The sequence below is a fragment of the Neocloeon triangulifer genome, unplaced genomic scaffold (assembly GCF_031216515.1).
Source record: "Neocloeon triangulifer isolate White Clay Creek 2 clone unplaced genomic scaffold, ASM3121651v1 ptg000014l, whole genome shotgun sequence".
Classification (NCBI taxonomy): domain Eukaryota; kingdom Metazoa; phylum Arthropoda; class Insecta; order Ephemeroptera; family Baetidae; genus Neocloeon; species Neocloeon triangulifer.
Window position 1 is genome coordinate 13,093,447 of NW_026775556.1, and position 16,190 is coordinate 13,109,636.

The 16,190-nt window shown below is 40.4% G+C and overlaps 3 protein-coding genes across 5 annotated transcripts; 2 read left to right on the plus strand and 1 right to left on the minus strand.

The window, feature by feature from the left end:
* The first annotated feature begins 779 nt into the window (after positions 1-779).
* LOC132200981 (exostosin-1) lies at positions 780-10,240 on the plus strand. Its single transcript, XM_059626818.1, has 9 exons — positions 780-1,216; positions 5,164-5,549; positions 7,330-7,657; positions 7,947-8,148; positions 8,378-8,497; positions 8,567-8,839; positions 8,898-9,167; positions 9,226-9,476; positions 9,535-10,240. The coding sequence occupies exons 1-9, from the start codon at positions 1,017-1,019 to the stop codon at positions 9,713-9,715; spliced, it is 2,211 nt and encodes a 736-aa protein (XP_059482801.1). The 5' UTR covers positions 780-1,016; the 3' UTR covers positions 9,716-10,240.
* Positions 10,241-10,552: 312 nt separating this feature from the next.
* LOC132201729 (5'-3' exonuclease PLD3) lies at positions 10,553-13,836 on the plus strand. 3 transcript variants are annotated; one of them, XM_059628154.1, is made up of 12 exons: positions 10,553-10,675; positions 11,480-11,561; positions 11,634-11,823; positions 11,888-12,068; positions 12,225-12,359; positions 12,421-12,543; positions 12,607-12,675; positions 12,725-12,859; positions 12,916-13,055; positions 13,106-13,271; positions 13,326-13,425; positions 13,487-13,836. In XM_059628154.1, the coding sequence occupies exons 1-12, from the start codon at positions 10,568-10,570 to the stop codon at positions 13,666-13,668; spliced, it is 1,611 nt and encodes a 536-aa protein (XP_059484137.1). In that variant the 5' UTR covers positions 10,553-10,567; the 3' UTR covers positions 13,669-13,836. The 3 variants fall into 3 exon arrangements, with proteins under 3 accessions (XP_059484137.1, XP_059484136.1, XP_059484138.1); XM_059628153.1 differs by lacking the exon at positions 10,553-10,675 and adding an exon at positions 10,992-11,151; XM_059628155.1 differs by lacking the exon at positions 10,553-10,675 and adding an exon at positions 11,002-11,151 and having other exon boundaries at positions 11,350-11,561.
* LOC132201730 (elongation factor Tu, mitochondrial) lies at positions 13,825-16,094 on the minus strand. Its single transcript, XM_059628156.1, has 7 exons — positions 15,933-16,094; positions 15,680-15,741; positions 15,282-15,617; positions 14,945-15,230; positions 14,522-14,892; positions 14,324-14,469; positions 13,825-14,268 (listed from the first exon to the last, which is right to left on the minus strand). Exons 1-7 carry the CDS (start codon positions 15,970-15,972, stop codon positions 14,073-14,075), a joined length of 1,437 nt encoding a protein of 478 aa, XP_059484139.1. The 5' UTR covers positions 15,973-16,094; the 3' UTR covers positions 13,825-14,072.
* Between the last annotated feature and the right edge of the window lie 96 nt (positions 16,095-16,190).

Genomic DNA, 16,190 nt, shown 5'->3' on the forward strand with positions numbered 1-16,190 from the left:
TATATAATTCAATTACTGACCAATTATTTTCACCCCCTAACAACCCCCTAATTGTCTTACAGGGGTAGTTTTTTTCAATAATAACTCATTTTATATGTTTTTTCCTCACAAATGTGAATAAGAATGACATAGATTCTTGTTGGTAAGGTACTTTCACCCCCTTCACCCCTCTTCCAACCCCCTGCGTGGTGTATATCATGTTTAGCAGCTATAATTTTTAGCCCAGGCTTCAAAATTGTATATTTTCCAAAAAAGGGGTGGTTTGGGGGATGAAAAAATTAGGGGATGAAATTTGACTGTTTTTATCACTAGAGGGATGATTGAAGAACATCCCCTCCAAATTTCAAATCTCTATCTCAAAAACTGTGGAAGTTACAGTTGTTTTTGTTTAACGTCGACTGGGGTACTCGGAGTACCCCACCTTCGCACTGGCGCCTAAACAATGCCTAAATTTTCAAAAATCCCTTCCTAAAAACTCAACTGTTGGTGAAAATAAATATTTTCCTTGGTTAATATGATCAGATTCCCTAAAAAATCAAAGTCAAATTTTTTCATATTTTTCATTGCATGTTTTCCTATTTAAAAATGCACAAAACATGCTTTGGGGTACCCGGAGGACCCCGCCTTCGCACTCAAGGGTTAAGGAACATATTTTTTTTTAAATAATGTCTATGTCCATCGGATGTCGGGTGTAGGAAACTTTTAAGATTTGGCGCTAGTCACAAGACCCGCGAGACGCGTCTCCTTGCGCGAGCCCCTTTGGCGAGCATCGATTGCCGTGAGAGGAGGAAAGTTGAGTCCGCCCACCGAGCGAGTGTGAGGAGGACGTGAAATGTTTACATTCGAGTGGTGACCACCTCGGTCGTCGCAACAGGACAAAGGTCACCAACGAGGCTGATGCTGTCGGCGCGGGCCCCCCGTTCACGGCCCCCGGAGGCGAGCTAGCCCCCGATTGCCGGGGCCGAGAAGAGCCGCCGAGCTGGAGGAGCCGCTCCAGACGCACTTCTTGACACAAAATGCAGGCCAAGAAGCGGTACCTGCTGGTGCTTCTGTCGTGCGCCTTCCTCGCCTACTGCTACTTCGGCGGCTACCGCCTCAAGTCGGCGGCCGAACCGCCCCCGCCGGTCGCCGACACACCGGCCCTGCCCTCCTTCCTCACCGAAGACGTCGCCCTCAACGCCGACAGGGACCTCGCCTTCTCCCCCAGCGTCCGAAGGTATATCATCAGTCGCCACCCCTGAGGCTGCCACCTTTTCCACCCCCGCACCCTACCCTCGCAATTGCCTTTTTCTACCCCGTCTTTCGATAGGAACACCCCAGACGATCGTTTTGTGAATTTTTAATAGTCTCTCTGGCGCCGCAACGAACACCTGCAATCCAGGTGATGGCGAGACCTTGAACCTGCGTCAACACCTCTGGTCAGGGTTGTCGCCCTCTAGGTCTCTTTATCCATTTTGGGGCAATTTTTTGCGTGAGAACGTATTGGGTCTGTACTGTATATCCGCAACATATGAATTTTTAATTGGGGCTTTTTAATTAAATCAATGCAGACGAATACACCAGCACCCCTTGCAGTTGTCTTATTTGTAATTTTAAATAAATTAATAATAAAATAAATAAAAAATTAGAAAATAGATTCAGTTATACATAGTAATCATTTTATTTCAATTTAATATTTAATTTCATTTCCATAATTTAAAAAGCTTTTTCCGTTAAATAAAATTACTTTTTAATTTATTTCTAGCTGAAAATATCCAGCATTAAAAAAATTATAGTCAATTATATATGCAGTGAACCGTTGAAAATTTGAAGATGACAAACATCTTTTCCAATGGAATTTTAAGTTTAAATTTAGTGTATTGAACTTAAAAGTTCAATGAGGAAAACTGCGTGCGTTTAATTCAAGTTGCCCAAGAGGCTCGATCGCATGACACGGAGACAGTTATTTCCGGGAATGCCAAGGCTGCTTCCAACACAACGTTTTTTCATTAGCATAAACTCGCAATTTTTCAACTGCGTACATTTTAAATTTAAAAGTGGTTGAACCTTTTGATATTATCTTGTTCTTCATTATTCACCGTCTAGTCAAAATAATTTAATCAAAATTTTTATGAAAAATGCATTTTGTCATAAATATTGGCGTACAAATATGAATTTATCAAATAAAAAATTCAAAGATAAAACCTAATAAGGTTTTGAAATCTATCAAATTCTTCCTAATATTGGCAAAATACATCCGCACCAGTTTGACTCCCGCAGTCGAGTAAATCAACTTTGTTTACTTCCGCCGACTGGCTTGATCTTTAACGATTTTCGCGGTTGAACGCAGAAAATGTGGACGAAATTATAAATAACTCGACGCACTCATGCGTCGATCTTGCGAAATCGGCAGATTTTCGGCCGCACCATTTCCTTATTCAGCACGGGCGGCACTTGATTTGCAGTCGAGTGGGTCGCCGATAATGCCCCTTGCACAATAATTTCATTTCTTCCACCTTCCCCGATAAGCAGCGCCGCCGGTTCCCCCTTTCGAGATAAGAATTCGGCGCACCCAGCCTCCGCACGTCATGAAAAAAATGGCCATGTGTGTCCTTCGGGAATGAGGAAAAAATGAAGCGAGCAAATCCGCCCTTTTCGCAGCAAACTAATGTTATGTCAACTCCAGCAGCCGAGAGTAGCCGGAAGCTTTTTCATCAATTTCCGCAGCTCATCCTTCCACGCTCGGATTTTTTGCACCGGCCCGCAGAGTTATTTCCCGACCAACCTGCACGTTTCCACGCCTTCCCAATCTGCACGCTGATGATGATGAAATGCGGCCGCCTAATGATCGATTTATTCATGCCGGGCTCTGTCTTAATCAGGCCAACAATTTTTCTTCGTCGTGCAAGGAAACTGTCTCTCAATTATGATAAAGTGCTATTTAAGGAAAGATGAATTTCCGCCGTGCACCGTTGCTTCTCTAGAAAAATGAAATTTTGTTTTTCGTCAACGAAAAGTTTCAGCGATTTATGATTTTTTTTTCATGATCACACAAATCGTTAGGTTAAAATTTATGTTCCATTTCCAAACAAAATTTGTCTTTCCATTTAATGCAAATTTTAAAAGTTGTGTGAAATTTGCGATTCGGGCCTGATGTTTTGATGTCAACTCGGCCAAAAGTCAAACCATTCCATTATTTCTTATCCTTTCAAAGAGAAAATTGCTCAAACCCTGATTTAAAAATATTAAAATTAAATTTAATAAATTAAAACCTGCTTAAAGAAATTTTCTCTTAACCTGCATAAAAGTGCAACGATATTAAAATTTTCCATTTTTAATTATTTTCTGTGGTCAATGTGAACGTTTGACCCACAACCTACCTGGAATTCAAAACGTTACACCACTTTCAGTCGATCACTGTTGATAATTTAGTTTGCAGCCCATTTTGTCGCTGAACTCTCTTGTCGCCCCTCATTTTATCAACAAGTTCACCAGACAAATTGCTATTTCTTCACATTTTCCATTCTCACCTTTTTTGTAAGATCGCACCAACGTAATTTTTGATGAAAAAAAAAATCGTCCAAAAATTTTCCTTGTGTTTCAAATTTGAAATGGGAACCTTTAAAGTTAACCTCCTAAAGCTAATCTTCTATTTAAAATTGCCTTTTTTTCTTCTTCCAATTTTTTTCTTCTTCCACTTTTTTTCTTCTTCCACTTTTTTCTTCTTCCTCTTTTTAATGGCCTCAACAGAGAGGAACACAAGTAAAAAAGTCATCAAAGCAAACAGCAATCTTTTTTGTTAATTAGTCAGCGCCTTTCTTTCTTTCGCTCTTCCGATTGCGGGCGCTCGAGCCGTTTTTTGACGTCAAATTAGAGACTATTTCCGTCTGGCTCGTTGATTTCAGTCGGTTATTTAATTCGGCTCGTTGTAAACATCTAAACACTCCACTCAGTGTGTCGTTTCGTTGCGTCGTTCGAGTTGATAGTCAATAAGCAGCGTCGAAAACAAAACACTCTTGCGTAAAGACAAGTCTGTGAGCACTCAATGTTAACGGAGCAATTTCAAAGATTATCCTCGCATCTCATTCGTTTTTCCCTGTGCCAGAAAATTGATCTAGAAGGCACGCGCTTTGTGGAAATTCTGAGGAAAGGCAATTTCCTCGTCTCTTTTCGGTTCAATTCACGGGCGAGTGCGCAAGCGAGGTGTTTCAAAAGTTTCGGGATCGGCGGTCTACTGGGAAAGCTCGGAGCGATCTCTGCTCTGGGACCATGTTCTGGTGTACGTACATGCATAGAGAGAGGGCAAAGGTTGCGAATTGCTCCGAGTTGTGCGATCAAACACACTTCATACACAGCACCGCCGGTTTGCCCTTTTTCAAACATATACAAAGCATATTATTTTATTATGTACGAAACCATCATGGCCTCTTTAGTCACACAAAAAAGTTTTAAAAGATGAGAAGAACAAGGCAAAATGCTTATTAAATATTTCATTTCCAAGCTTCAGGGGTTGCAGTTGAATCTATGTATAATTTTAAATATTAGCCCTTTCAAAGGAATTTAATCATTGATTTTGATTGATTATTAAAACAAAAGTTGAAAATTTAAAAAGGAAAATAATTTTTAATTTGATTTCTGAAGAACAAAATTTATAATTAAAACTTGTGGAAAAACTATTTATTTAAATTATTATTGCTTTAATGATGAAATTTTGGTTAAAGATAAATAATGAGAAGCAATCAAATATTGAATTAAAAAAACGTATTTTTAATTATTTTGTCGTCTTTTATTTCCAGTAGTTATTTATTATCACTTTTGTATTGGCATAAATTTTATTATGTTGAAAACGGATAATTAAAATCATTAATCACACCATCCAAACCAAAATGAGATAGCAAATTAATTAATTTAATGGAAACACAGAATTAGGATCCATTTTCAGTATTTTTTTTTAATCTTCACTGAAAATTGTGGGATTTTTTAATTAAATTATTTTGAATAGGAAACTTACTTAATTGCCCTTACTTTTGTATAAAAATTTCGATCGTTTGTGTACCTTTCAAATTTTCATTGTGAAATCATGAAGATCACAAAAAAAAATGACTTCAACTTTGATGAAACCTATAAAAATAACTTAAAAATTTGGCATTTTTTATAATGATCTGGTTGTGTTTTGCTTGGCAGGTCAAACCAACGCCGGGTGCAGGACAACCCGCTGCGGCACTGTCGCATGGAGACGTGCTTCGACCTGTCGCGATGCCGTGGCGGCGAGCTCAAGGTGTACGTCTACCCGGTGGAGAACGCGCCCGAACCTAGTCCGACATATCGCAAAATACTTAACGTGATCCTCGAGTCACGCTACTTCACGCCCGACCCGCAGCAGGCGTGTCTCTTTGTGCTCGCCCTCGACACCCTCGACCGGGACAACCTGTCCGGCGACTACGTGCGCAACATGCAGGCGCGCGTCCAGCACCTCGAGCACTGGAACGACGGACGCAACCACCTCATCTTCAACCTTTACGCCGGCACCTGGCCAGACTACGACATGAACGACCTCGGCTTCGACATCGGTAAATCATCCCCTTTGTTATTTATTTACTTTTATTGCTGCTCGTTTGTGTCGCTGCTCCCGCCGGGAAAACGCCAAATGCTTTACGGCTGCTGCTGCTGCTTTTATGGTCATTTAGTGCTGCCAACCGGACAATCAATAGAGAGACGGGACAAGTAAATCTAGTGGAAATAGATATTATTGGCCAGAATGATCATTTCACAACATTTATTGAATCACTTAATATGTTTTCATCTTTGATATTTATAAATCTTCACCTAGGAAACGAATTTGTACATTCAAACTATTGAAATTAAAATTTCGCCATTAAAAATTCAACTCAGTTTTACATTCAATCAGTTACAGAAATTTTCATCATTTTTGTTCTATAAATGAATTTTCACTAAATTTCTAAATTCTATTCTTTTTTTAATATTTTTGACTATTCCAGACTTACAATTAGTTGATTTTTATACCAAATTTTAATCGATTTTAATTCAGTATCAATGAGTTAATAACCGCATTGGCCAGTGACGTTGTGAGTAATTGCATTCAGCTGTGTGATTATGTTTTTACCAAGTGGCACTGATCATTTGCCAAGATAAAAAGCGCGTGTTGCAACTGATCGCTGCTGTTGCAAAATTGAAACTTGATGCTTTAAAAAAAAAGCCTGTTCATCTCTTTACGAAGGCAATGATTCCTCTGAACTGTTTTTGCCATGGCTTGTCCTTGTCATGGAATTAATTTCTATAAAATCGCTTAAATTTCTTTTAGTTGCAAATTTATGTATTTCATTTAATGCGACTTTGAAGGATAAGAAATAAACTTATTTGAGCGTGTCCAGCTGCTGGTTTCAAGGTTGCAGCTGTTTACACAGATCTTTCTTTCCTTATCTCGTAATTCAAAAAAATTAAGGGCCCTAAAATTATTTCCATAGGAAGTCCTCTTTACCCTCGCAAAAGTCGTAAAGTTTTTCAATAGATAAAGTGGCGGAAAAACTATATTTATTTTAATAAATACTTCAAGACCAATTTTCTCGCCGTGAAAACGTGATCAAGCCTCTTCTTGTCGTCAGCGCCGTCACACAGATTTCCATCATCCAATTAACGCCCCAATTTCGTCGCGGTGACAAATTTTGGGTGGGTAATCTATCCGGCGCGAATAGGACGTAAAGTTTTTACTGCCACCGTAAACATAAAACGCCGACTGATCGTAAAAGGGCACATTTCGGTGCTTGCATATTATGCAGCGGAAAACAAATAATGACGAGGCAGACGACAACGTGATTACCGAGATTATCGCGCCGCCACTTGGGCATGCTTTTGAAATTGATTCGCCGCGGTGCAAGCGAGGGACCGATGCAAGTTGGTTACAGTGGCGGAAAATACTTAGTGCACCACTTGAGACTATCTATATGTTCACATTTCGATGGTGGTGCCGTCCGGGCTTGTTATTTCAGAAAGTGATATCATCGCCAGCCAAAACAAACACCGCGCCGTCTGTGGCCCTTTAGCCGGCAGCACGCGCGTCGCGTCATTTTCAATTGTTTCGTCGCGATGACGATTTTTTCCATCTTCCATTTGGCGAACAGAAAGAAAAGTGGGAGACGGAAGGACAAAGCGCGGCAGATGATGTGTTTTTAAATTGCTTTCGCATCGATCCGAGCCGGCTAATGAGAAATTTTGTTGACTCGGCGTTCAAAACAAACTCGATTCGCGTGTGTGTTTGCAAATTTGGAAATAAATTGACGAAACACAAATAATATTATTGATGAGCAAAAAAATTGTATTGTTTGTTCGCAGGCTACGCGATGCTGGCGAGGGCAAGCGCACCCGTTTCAGTGCTGCGTTCCGGATTCGACATCTCCATCCCCCTGTTTCACCGAAACCACCCTGAGAAGGGTGGAGAGCCGGGCCTGGTCAACGCGGTCAATTTCCCCGGCACTAAAAAGTACCTGCTGGCCTTCAAAGGCAAGCGATACGTGCACGGTATCGGCTCCGAGACGCGCAACTCACTCTACCACCTTCACAACGGCCGCGACGTCATCTTGGTGACCACTTGCAAGCACGGCCGCAGCTGGAGGGACCTGCAGGACGAGAGGTGTGATGAGGACAACGCCGAGTACGATAGGTTAGTTATTTCTTCGTGGTTTAGATTATCTACTTCAAATATGATAGATTTATGCAGATTTATAAATTTTGTATTTGATTTTATTGTCCATTAATTATTTTCTTGTCTTTTCACTAATTTTTCTCCTAATTGTTTTAATTACTAATTTCACTGAAAAAAATTTACAAACATAATCAAGAAACAAAAATAATGATTGTTAATTTTAATGAGTAGCTTTTTGAATATATTTATTTAATTTAAATATTTTGGTGTTAAATAAGTTAATTTCTTCACACAAATCGTGTTGCAGGTACGACTATGAAGTGCTCTTGCAGAATTCCACGTTTTGCCTTGTGCCTCGAGGTCGCCGACTGGGCTCATTTAGATTTTTAGAGGCCTTGCAAGCAGGCTGCATTCCAGTGCTGCTCGCCAATGGCTGGGTGCTACCGTTCGATTCAGTAATCGACTGGTCCTTGGCCGTTGTTTGGGCCGACGAAAGACTGTTGCTACAGGTAATATGCCACACCTTGCTTTATAAATTGCAACAAAAAACTTGACACTTGCTTAATTAAACAACTTATTTATCAAATCTTTGATCAGTAAAATGCCTAAGGTGCTAAATTAATTAAAAATAATTTTTTTTTGTGACATTTGAAATTGTATAAATACAATTTAATTTTAAATTTTTACATTGCAAGCCAAGAAACTTAACAAAATTATTTTCCTTTTGCAATATTTCAGGTGCCAGACTCAATCCGTTCAATAGAAGTTGCCAAGCTGATCGCACTGAGACAGTGGACACAAATTCTGTGGGAGCGGTACTTCTCGTCGATCGAGAAAATCGTACACACAACCCTCGAGGTGAGACGGCGTTTTGTTTGTGCAGCTTAGTTAGGCCGGTCGTTCACTCACGCCTGGTTCGTTTCGCAGATTGTGTTTGACCGAGTGTCCCAAGAGATAGCAGGCTCAAGGAGCGGGCTGATCTGGAACTCAGCGCCTGGTGCTCTTTTCTCACTGCCTCAGTTCTCCGACACGTGGTCGCAGTACCCGTTCTACGCCGAAGCCTTAGGCTCCGAAGTCAGCCCCAACTTCACCGCGGTGATCTACTCGCATCCTGCCATAACTAACATTATTTCACCAAATGCTAACACGCCACTAATAAGACTGCTAAAAAGCCTTGGGAAGTCTCGTCATATATCCAGGGTATGTCCTAATTTTTGTGCAAATTTGCCGTTATTGAGATAATTTGTTGATTCTTCAGGTGATAATTCTGTGGTCGATAGAGCGGCCACCCCCGCCAAGGTCCCATTGGCCCCTCCTTTCTGTTCCTCTAACAATTTTGCACAATAACGCGGGCATATCTGCTCGCTTCCGGCCGCAGCCGCTCATCGAGACAGCCGCCGTACTTTCCCTGGACGACGACTCCCTTCTGTCGACGGACGAAATAGATTTCGCCTACAATGTCTGGAGATCTTTTCCAGACCGAATAGTCGGCTACCCAGCCAGGTCCCACTTTTGGGATGACGCAAAGGTATTTTTTTCATCTTTTTCTTTAAAAAGCAATCTGATAATGACCCTGAAAATTGCAGGCCACGTGGGGCTACACGTCCAAGTGGACAAATGACTATTCATTGGTGTTGACTGGTGCAGCTTTCTATCATCACTACTACCATCATCTCTATACTTACGGCCTGGGGCCGCTTCTTCACAAAACAGTCGAGCAAAGTCAGAACTGCGAAGACATTCTGATGAACTTTTTAGTCAGCCATGTGACCAGAAGACCACCCATCAAGGTGACTCAGCGAAAGGTCTACAAGGAGAATCCTGCCAGTGGATCCAGGTTTGTCTTGGGAAAATTGTTATGAAACTTCAGGACTCAAAGAATTTATTTTCCTCAGGTCGCCCTGGAACGACCCGGACCACTTTGTGCAGCGGCAGACCTGCCTGAACACATTTGCAGCCGTCTTCGGCTACATGCCATTGTTACGTTCCAATATGAGACTTGACCCAGTACTTTTTAAAGACCCTGTTTCCAATCTGCGCAAAAAGTACCGCCAGATTGAACTTGTTGTAAGCTAGCACTGCGCAGTGACCTGTTGAAACAAACCTTTTTGTTCCACGTTCGTCTCAAACCATTGCTGAAAGACTTGTACTCCTGTTTTTTTTTATATATATATGCCGGTCTGTGCAATCTTAGTTGAACATACCACATCTAATTTTTCCTAATATCGTGTTGTTTTACGATGTCTTGTGATTTAAACCTACTTTTGTGTATAACGATGGTTCTTGTAACGCCTGCACTGTAGTACTTTTAATTTTGTCAGTTTAAGTAAAAAAAAATTAAGAACAATGCGAGTTCTCAACTCGGACACGTGCGAACACACAAATGCATAAACACAATATCTAATCTTCTCTCATAATCGCGAATGCCACTATTTCACGAGAAACCAACCATATCTAAGTAATTAAGGGCTTCATGTAATCACAAACAAACACACACTGCTCCTCACCAGTAATTGTTAATTCTTATGTTGTTGCTTTTGGTACTGCCTAATAATGACGATAATAAGAAAACACTAATTTGTTTTAATAAAACTGTAAAAAGCGAAACACACTCGCATTTTATTTTTCAAGCCCTCGTAACATTTTATCGCAGGATTTTGGGTGCTATTCAAAAGTAGTCCTATACTCATGTACAACGTGTTCTCACGTGCAGTGTCCCTGTAAATTGATTTTAAGAGACACGCGTGGTGTCTAGCGCTAATTGCGCGTCGATAAATTAAAACACTGCGCTGCTGACCACACCGCAGCTTTTTTATGAAAGGCAGGAAAACTGGGTTGAAAATTCAAGGTAACTACGCGACACGGTAATTCCTCGGGGGTTTAAAATTAGAGCAGATCCAGTGATCCAGTGTTTGGAATAAGAGGAACATGGAGAGAAATAATATTAGCTGCGCTCAGCATGATCAAATTTTCGTGGTGCAACAACAGCAAGTAGCATCGGCAAACGGGCGGCTTGTTATTCAGCACATGAACAAGGTAATTAGTGGTGTGTGTTTTATACCCCTCTCGTTATAGACATTCAACATAAGTTAAAATTATAACGTAAAGTATTATTTTTTCAGATTTTATTTTTTTATCGAAAGCATTAATTCACGCTTGCAAGAAACAATATTTTTTTCTTAAATTTCTAATTATATAATTATAAAAATAATCAAATTCAATATAAATCGGATATATCAAAAGTTTATACTGTACTTCGTACTTCCCTACAACACCGGACACGCAGAAGAAAAAAAGCGAAACTGATAAAATTGATTGATAAGAGAGGTATAAGCGGTAAAAACTTCAGATGATGCTTATTTGCAATGCAAGAGATTATAAATTTTCTCTATAATAATTTAATATACAAAGGGGAACTTGATTGTGTGGTAATTTTCTTCATTGAAATACCGAAAGCAATGGTTTTAAAAAATACTGTTCTTAAAAAACTGACCGCTCATGACTACAAAAAGGTAATTTTATTATATATCTTCAAATACTTTATACTAATTTTGCAATAATCTATTATTACTTTTATTTTATAATTAATTGAATTTAACTTTATATATGTTCCTATTTGCATTTAGCTTACTAAAAAAGATAGCTGTGCGAGAATTTTATATATATTTTTTGCATCAAACAAATTACAGCTAGTGCTCATTGCTCTTTAGATTGCCTTGCAATAATACAAAATTTAGTCCGTCTGCCGGAACGGCAACACTGCTAGCCATCTGCCATCGTTAAGGTTAGGGACCGCTGCACAAAATGCTTTGCTGAGTTTTTGTTTTGATTTGCGTGCAGACTAACCAGCAGCAACTGACAACAGACTTGGACCTGAACGACGTCCAGCTAGAATTACAGACCCCAGCCCGTAGCAGTGATGGTAAAACTACGCTGATATAGATATATTGGCTAAAATCAATTAATTCTAACAATAATTCTTTTTCAATCAAAGCAATAATGGGGGATGAAAAGTGGCGGAACAAAAGCTGGCGACTCCCTTCCTGCGTCCCAGTCACCATCATCCTATCCCTGGTGATTCTGTTAGTGGTTCTGCCATTCCTGGATGAGAAGATCAGCATTGAGGACAAAAAGGATAGCCAACAGTACGCGACCAAGTGGGCAACATGCCACAATTCGTGCAGGTCTAGATTGGGAAAAAGTAAACTGGCGCGCATATTAATTGCATTGTGGTGGTTAAATTTATAGGGCGTCGCTTGTCGAGAGCATCCCCGAGGGTTTGGCCTACAGGCCAAGTGAAGTGATTCACTCTGCCACTTATGATACTTGGCAGAATTTGCTGCAAATTGCTGAAAAATCCATTGAGATTGCTTCTCTTTACTGGACACTTAAAGGGTCAGACGTCTACCCCTACCCATCAGCACACAAGGTGAATTTTTAAATCTCTAGTTAAAAAAAATATTATTTTATATTATTTTTCAATAAAATAATTTCAGGTACTAAACAAGGTATTTTGATTCATTAATTGTTATTTTATAATTTTTAAATAAATTTTAAAATCGATTAAAAAAATTTTACAATGCAGGGTGAGGAAATTCTGCATGGCTTAATGCAAGCTGGTGTGCATAGAGGGATTAAAATCAGAATAGCGCAAAATGCACCTACACCGGAGAACCCAAATCTTGACACCGAATTTCTTGAAAAGCATGGAGCAGCTGAGGTAGCGTGTTAAATTAAATAATAAATTTGAAATTTCATTACTGATGCAAAAAAAATCACAGGTTCGCAGTTTGAACTTTCAAAAATTGGTCGGCGGCGGAGTTTTGCACACCAAATTTTGGCTGATTGACCGCAAACATGCTTACGTCGGCAGCGCCAATATGGATTGGAGGTCACTCACTGAGGTGAAAATAATACGATCCAGAAGAATTTGAGTGAATGATTGAGGTTAATTGTTAATTTTGCAGGTCAAAGAAATGGGAGTCGCCATCTACAATTGCAGCTGCCTTGCTTCTGATCTGGGCAAAATTTTTGACGTAAATCGAATTTGAAATTATTGTAATCAAAGGCTAATTTTTAAACAAGGTCTACTGGTACTTGGGAAAGGAGGGAGCTACCGTCCCGAGCAAATGGCCGGATCAATTTGGCACCAAATTCAACAGGGACCACCCGATGAATCTCACATTCAACGCTACTTCCCCCTCAAACGTTTTTATATCCGTAATATTAAAGTTTTATAAATATTATTGTTTATTAAACTTAATTTTTTTTGTCAGAGTTCACCCCCACAATTTTGCCCAAAGGGACGAACGTCCGATATTGACACAGTACTAGACGTTATTGGTTCCGCAAACCAATTCATCCACATTGCTGTCATGGACTACTTCCCACTGACCATTTACACGCCAAAGATCAAGTACTTTGGATTTAAAAATTTAATTATTTCTCTCATTTTTAACTTTTTAGGCACTGGCCTGTAATAGACGATGCCTTAAGAAGCGCTGCTGTCGACAGAAAGGTGACAATTAAGCTCCTTGTGAGCCACTGGAATCACACCAGACCCTCAATGAAATATTTCTTAGAATCACTGACTACTCTAACACAGTCGTTCCCTTGGGTTCGGATTGAAGCTGTAAGTTGGTTTAATATTTTTAAAGGGTGCATTTTGATTTTTTTTTTTCGGAAGAAATTCTTTGAGGTACCAAGTTCTGAGGCTCAAAGCAAAATTCCCTTTGCGCGAGTTAACCACAACAAGTACATGGTAACCGACAACACGGCGTATATTGGTAAGGATTTTACCTTAATTAAATTGGAGCTCTAATTGTAAGCACTGCATCAACAATGTAGGTACGTCAAACTGGTCCGGGGACTACTTCATCAACACTGGAGGGGCGGCCGTGGTGGTGAGAGACCCTAACACTGAACTAGACGATGCCCTCAGAGACGAAGAAAGTTTGCGACAACAGCTGGTTGCAGTCTTTGATCGAGACTGGAACTCCCCATACGCCGTCCCTATCAGTCAAAAATAGATAAATTTTGGGAAAAAATGAATACGAAACCAAAGACTATTTAAGGGGAGTTTGAATCAAAATCGATGATCTTCAACATTTGCTCACAAAAACTGTTCCTCAAGTTCACTTCTTGCGAGTTGATGAAAAAATTAGAGGAAAGTGTAAATACACGAGTCTGTTTTGTAATTTTTTGGTTTTATTTAACTACGCTAGAAACGCACATTTCAATATTTGACGATTTAGTTAAAAAAAATTCTGGTTCCTCAAATTAACAACATTTTCAATGAAGGCAAATTTCCTGTGCAAATAGTGCACATTGCGAGCGTTTGTGAAATAATTTTTTGCTTACATTGAGATAATTGGATTATTCACCACTTAACTTCTGCTGGGTTAATGCGAAAATGCTTCTCTCTCTCTCTCGTCTACTTCTTTTCCTTCTGCGCCGCAAGGTACTTTTCTCTCGCCTTCTTTCCTTCAGTCAACAAAAGCCTTTCAGGCTCGCTAAGTTTTGGCAGAACCTTCGTAATAACTCCAGTTCCCAGGGTGGTTGATCCGTCGCGAAGGGTGAAACGCTGGCCCTGTTCCAGCACCATGGGCTTGAACAGTTGCATTATAAGCCTGAAATAAATAAACAAAAGTTAAATCTGCAGAGCATAAGGTTTTCAGAATATACTTTGAATCTTCTCCAGGCATGACCATTTCCTTATCAGGGATCTGCACACGAATAGGCATGTCCCACGTCTTGGAGTACATCTGCACCTGATGGAAGGACATGAATGGTCTGGAGCGTCCACCCTCCTCCTTTGTCAAAACATAAACCTAAAGCCAAAAAGTTCAGAATTTAAGACATCCAATTTTTTAAAGATCAAACCTGTCCTTCAACATTGTCAGCGGCCTTCATGGTGCCAGGTTTGGCGAGAATCATTCCTCTCTTGACATCCTCTCTCTTCACACCACGTACGAGCGCTCCAACTTGATCGCCAGCATGGGCCTCCTCCAAAATTTGATGGAACATTTCCACTCCGGTGACGGTTGACTTGATGACTTTATTGTGTCCAACAAACTCGGCTTCCATACCCTTCTTCAGAACACCCCTTTCGAGTCTGCCGCTCACCACTGTGCCTCGGCCAGGAATTGAGTAGACACTTTCGACTGGCATCATAAAGGGTTTATCCAGGTCTCGAACAGGTGTGGGAATCGATTCATCAATAGATTCCAACAACTTCATCACAGCCTCAGAGCCTGAAACATTTGGTGAATTGCGCAATTTAATGCATAAAAAAACAAAATATACCAATTTCGGGATTCTTTCCTTCCAGGGCGCACAATGCGGAGCCCGTAATGATGGGCACATTTTCACCGTCATAGCCCATTTCAGTCAACAGCTCTCGAATTTCCATCTCGACCAGCTCCACCATCTCCTGGTCAGCAGCATCCACTTTGTTAATAAACACAACCATGTGGTTGATTCCGATTTGTTTCGCCAAAAGCAAGTGCTCCCTGGTCTGAGGCATGGCGCCATCAGTGGCTGCCACGACAAGGATGGCGCCGTCCATTTGAGAGGTACCGGTGATCATGTTCTAAAAAGTCTTTACATTAGATTGATACAAAATCAAGGAATGGTTTCAAACCTTAATGTAGTCAGCGTGTCCAGGACAATCCGTGTGTCCGTAATGCCTTTTGTCGGTTGAGTATTCGATGTGCGCCACATTGATGGTGATTCCTCGAGCCTTCTCTTCAGGCGCATTGTCAATATCTGCGTACGCCTTAGCCTTTGCCAATTCTTTGTCCGAGAGGACCCTAGTGATGGCGGCAGTCAGGGTGGTCTTGCCGTGGTCAACGTGTCCGATTGTGCCAACATTGCAATGCGGCTTGTCTCTCTGGAAGACCTTCTTTTCTGTGGCCACTGCGTAGAACCTCTGGAATGTGACTATGGGACTGGCTCGCTTGCACACATTGTTTGATCCCTGTTAAATGATGATCAACATAATACAAAGCTAGGAGATGATAATTTTTGTCTAAAACTTGCCGCATGTGAGAGAATGAAGGGTTCTCTGCCGATTAAAAGCTTCTTTAAAGAATTCCTCAACACTGAAATAATAATAATAATAATAATGTGTTAATTGAATTTTTGGTCACAAAAAAAATTTTAGACAAATTTGCCCCCATACTCTGCTGAAATCTAAAATCAGAAACATGCCGGCGCATGTTCCTTTCCTAAGTTACATCATCCTTTCTTTGGCACTAAAAAACTGAAGAAATCTCAACTATTTCCAACTCACCTGGTGTTGAACACGCTCTAATGATGTTAAGTGTTGCCATTATTGCCTTAATTTGGCTTAATTAATTGGAATAAACGCTCTAAACCCCGTGTTTTTGTCGAATTTTTCCCCAAACTAGCGATGGAGGAAGGCTAGTTTCCGGTGTCAATATTTTTGATACATACCGGTTAATAATTCCAGTTATTTAGCCGTTTAATCCTATCAAAAACGCGAAGAAGACCGATTTTACCGATTTATGAAAAACAACCGTCGACAATT

Excerpts from the sequence above, each read along its gene's own strand:
- LOC132200981 (XM_059626818.1), top strand. The coding sequence starts at position 1,017 with ATGCAGGCCAAGAAGCGGTACCTGCTGGTGCTTCTGTCGTGCGCCTTC. Across the intron at positions 1,217-5,163 it reads TTCTCCCCCAGCGTCCGAAG|GTCAAACCAACGCCGGGTGC; the intron begins GTATATCATCAG and ends TTTGCTTGGCAG. Across the intron at positions 9,168-9,225 it reads ACTTTTGGGATGACGCAAAG|GCCACGTGGGGCTACACGTC; the intron begins GTATTTTTTTCA and ends TGAAAATTGCAG.
- LOC132201729 (XM_059628153.1), top strand. The coding sequence starts at position 11,005 with ATGCAAGAGATTATAAATTTTCTCTATAATAATTTAATATACAAAGGG. Across the intron at positions 11,562-11,633 it reads CCCAGCCCGTAGCAGTGATG|CAATAATGGGGGATGAAAAG; the intron begins GTAAAACTACGC and ends TTTCAATCAAAG. Across the intron at positions 12,676-12,724 it reads ATCTGGGCAAAATTTTTGAC|GTCTACTGGTACTTGGGAAA; the intron begins GTAAATCGAATT and ends TTTTTAAACAAG.
- LOC132201730 (XM_059628156.1), bottom strand. The coding sequence starts at position 15,972 with ATGGCAACACTTAACATCATTAGAGCGTGTTCAACACCAG. Across the intron at positions 15,618-15,679 it reads CCTTCATTCTCTCACATGCG|GGATCAAACAATGTGTGCAA; the intron begins GCAAGTTTTAGA and ends ATCATTTAACAG. Across the intron at positions 14,893-14,944 it reads AGGAAAGAATCCCGAAATTG|GCTCTGAGGCTGTGATGAAG; the intron begins GTATATTTTGTT and ends CAAATGTTTCAG.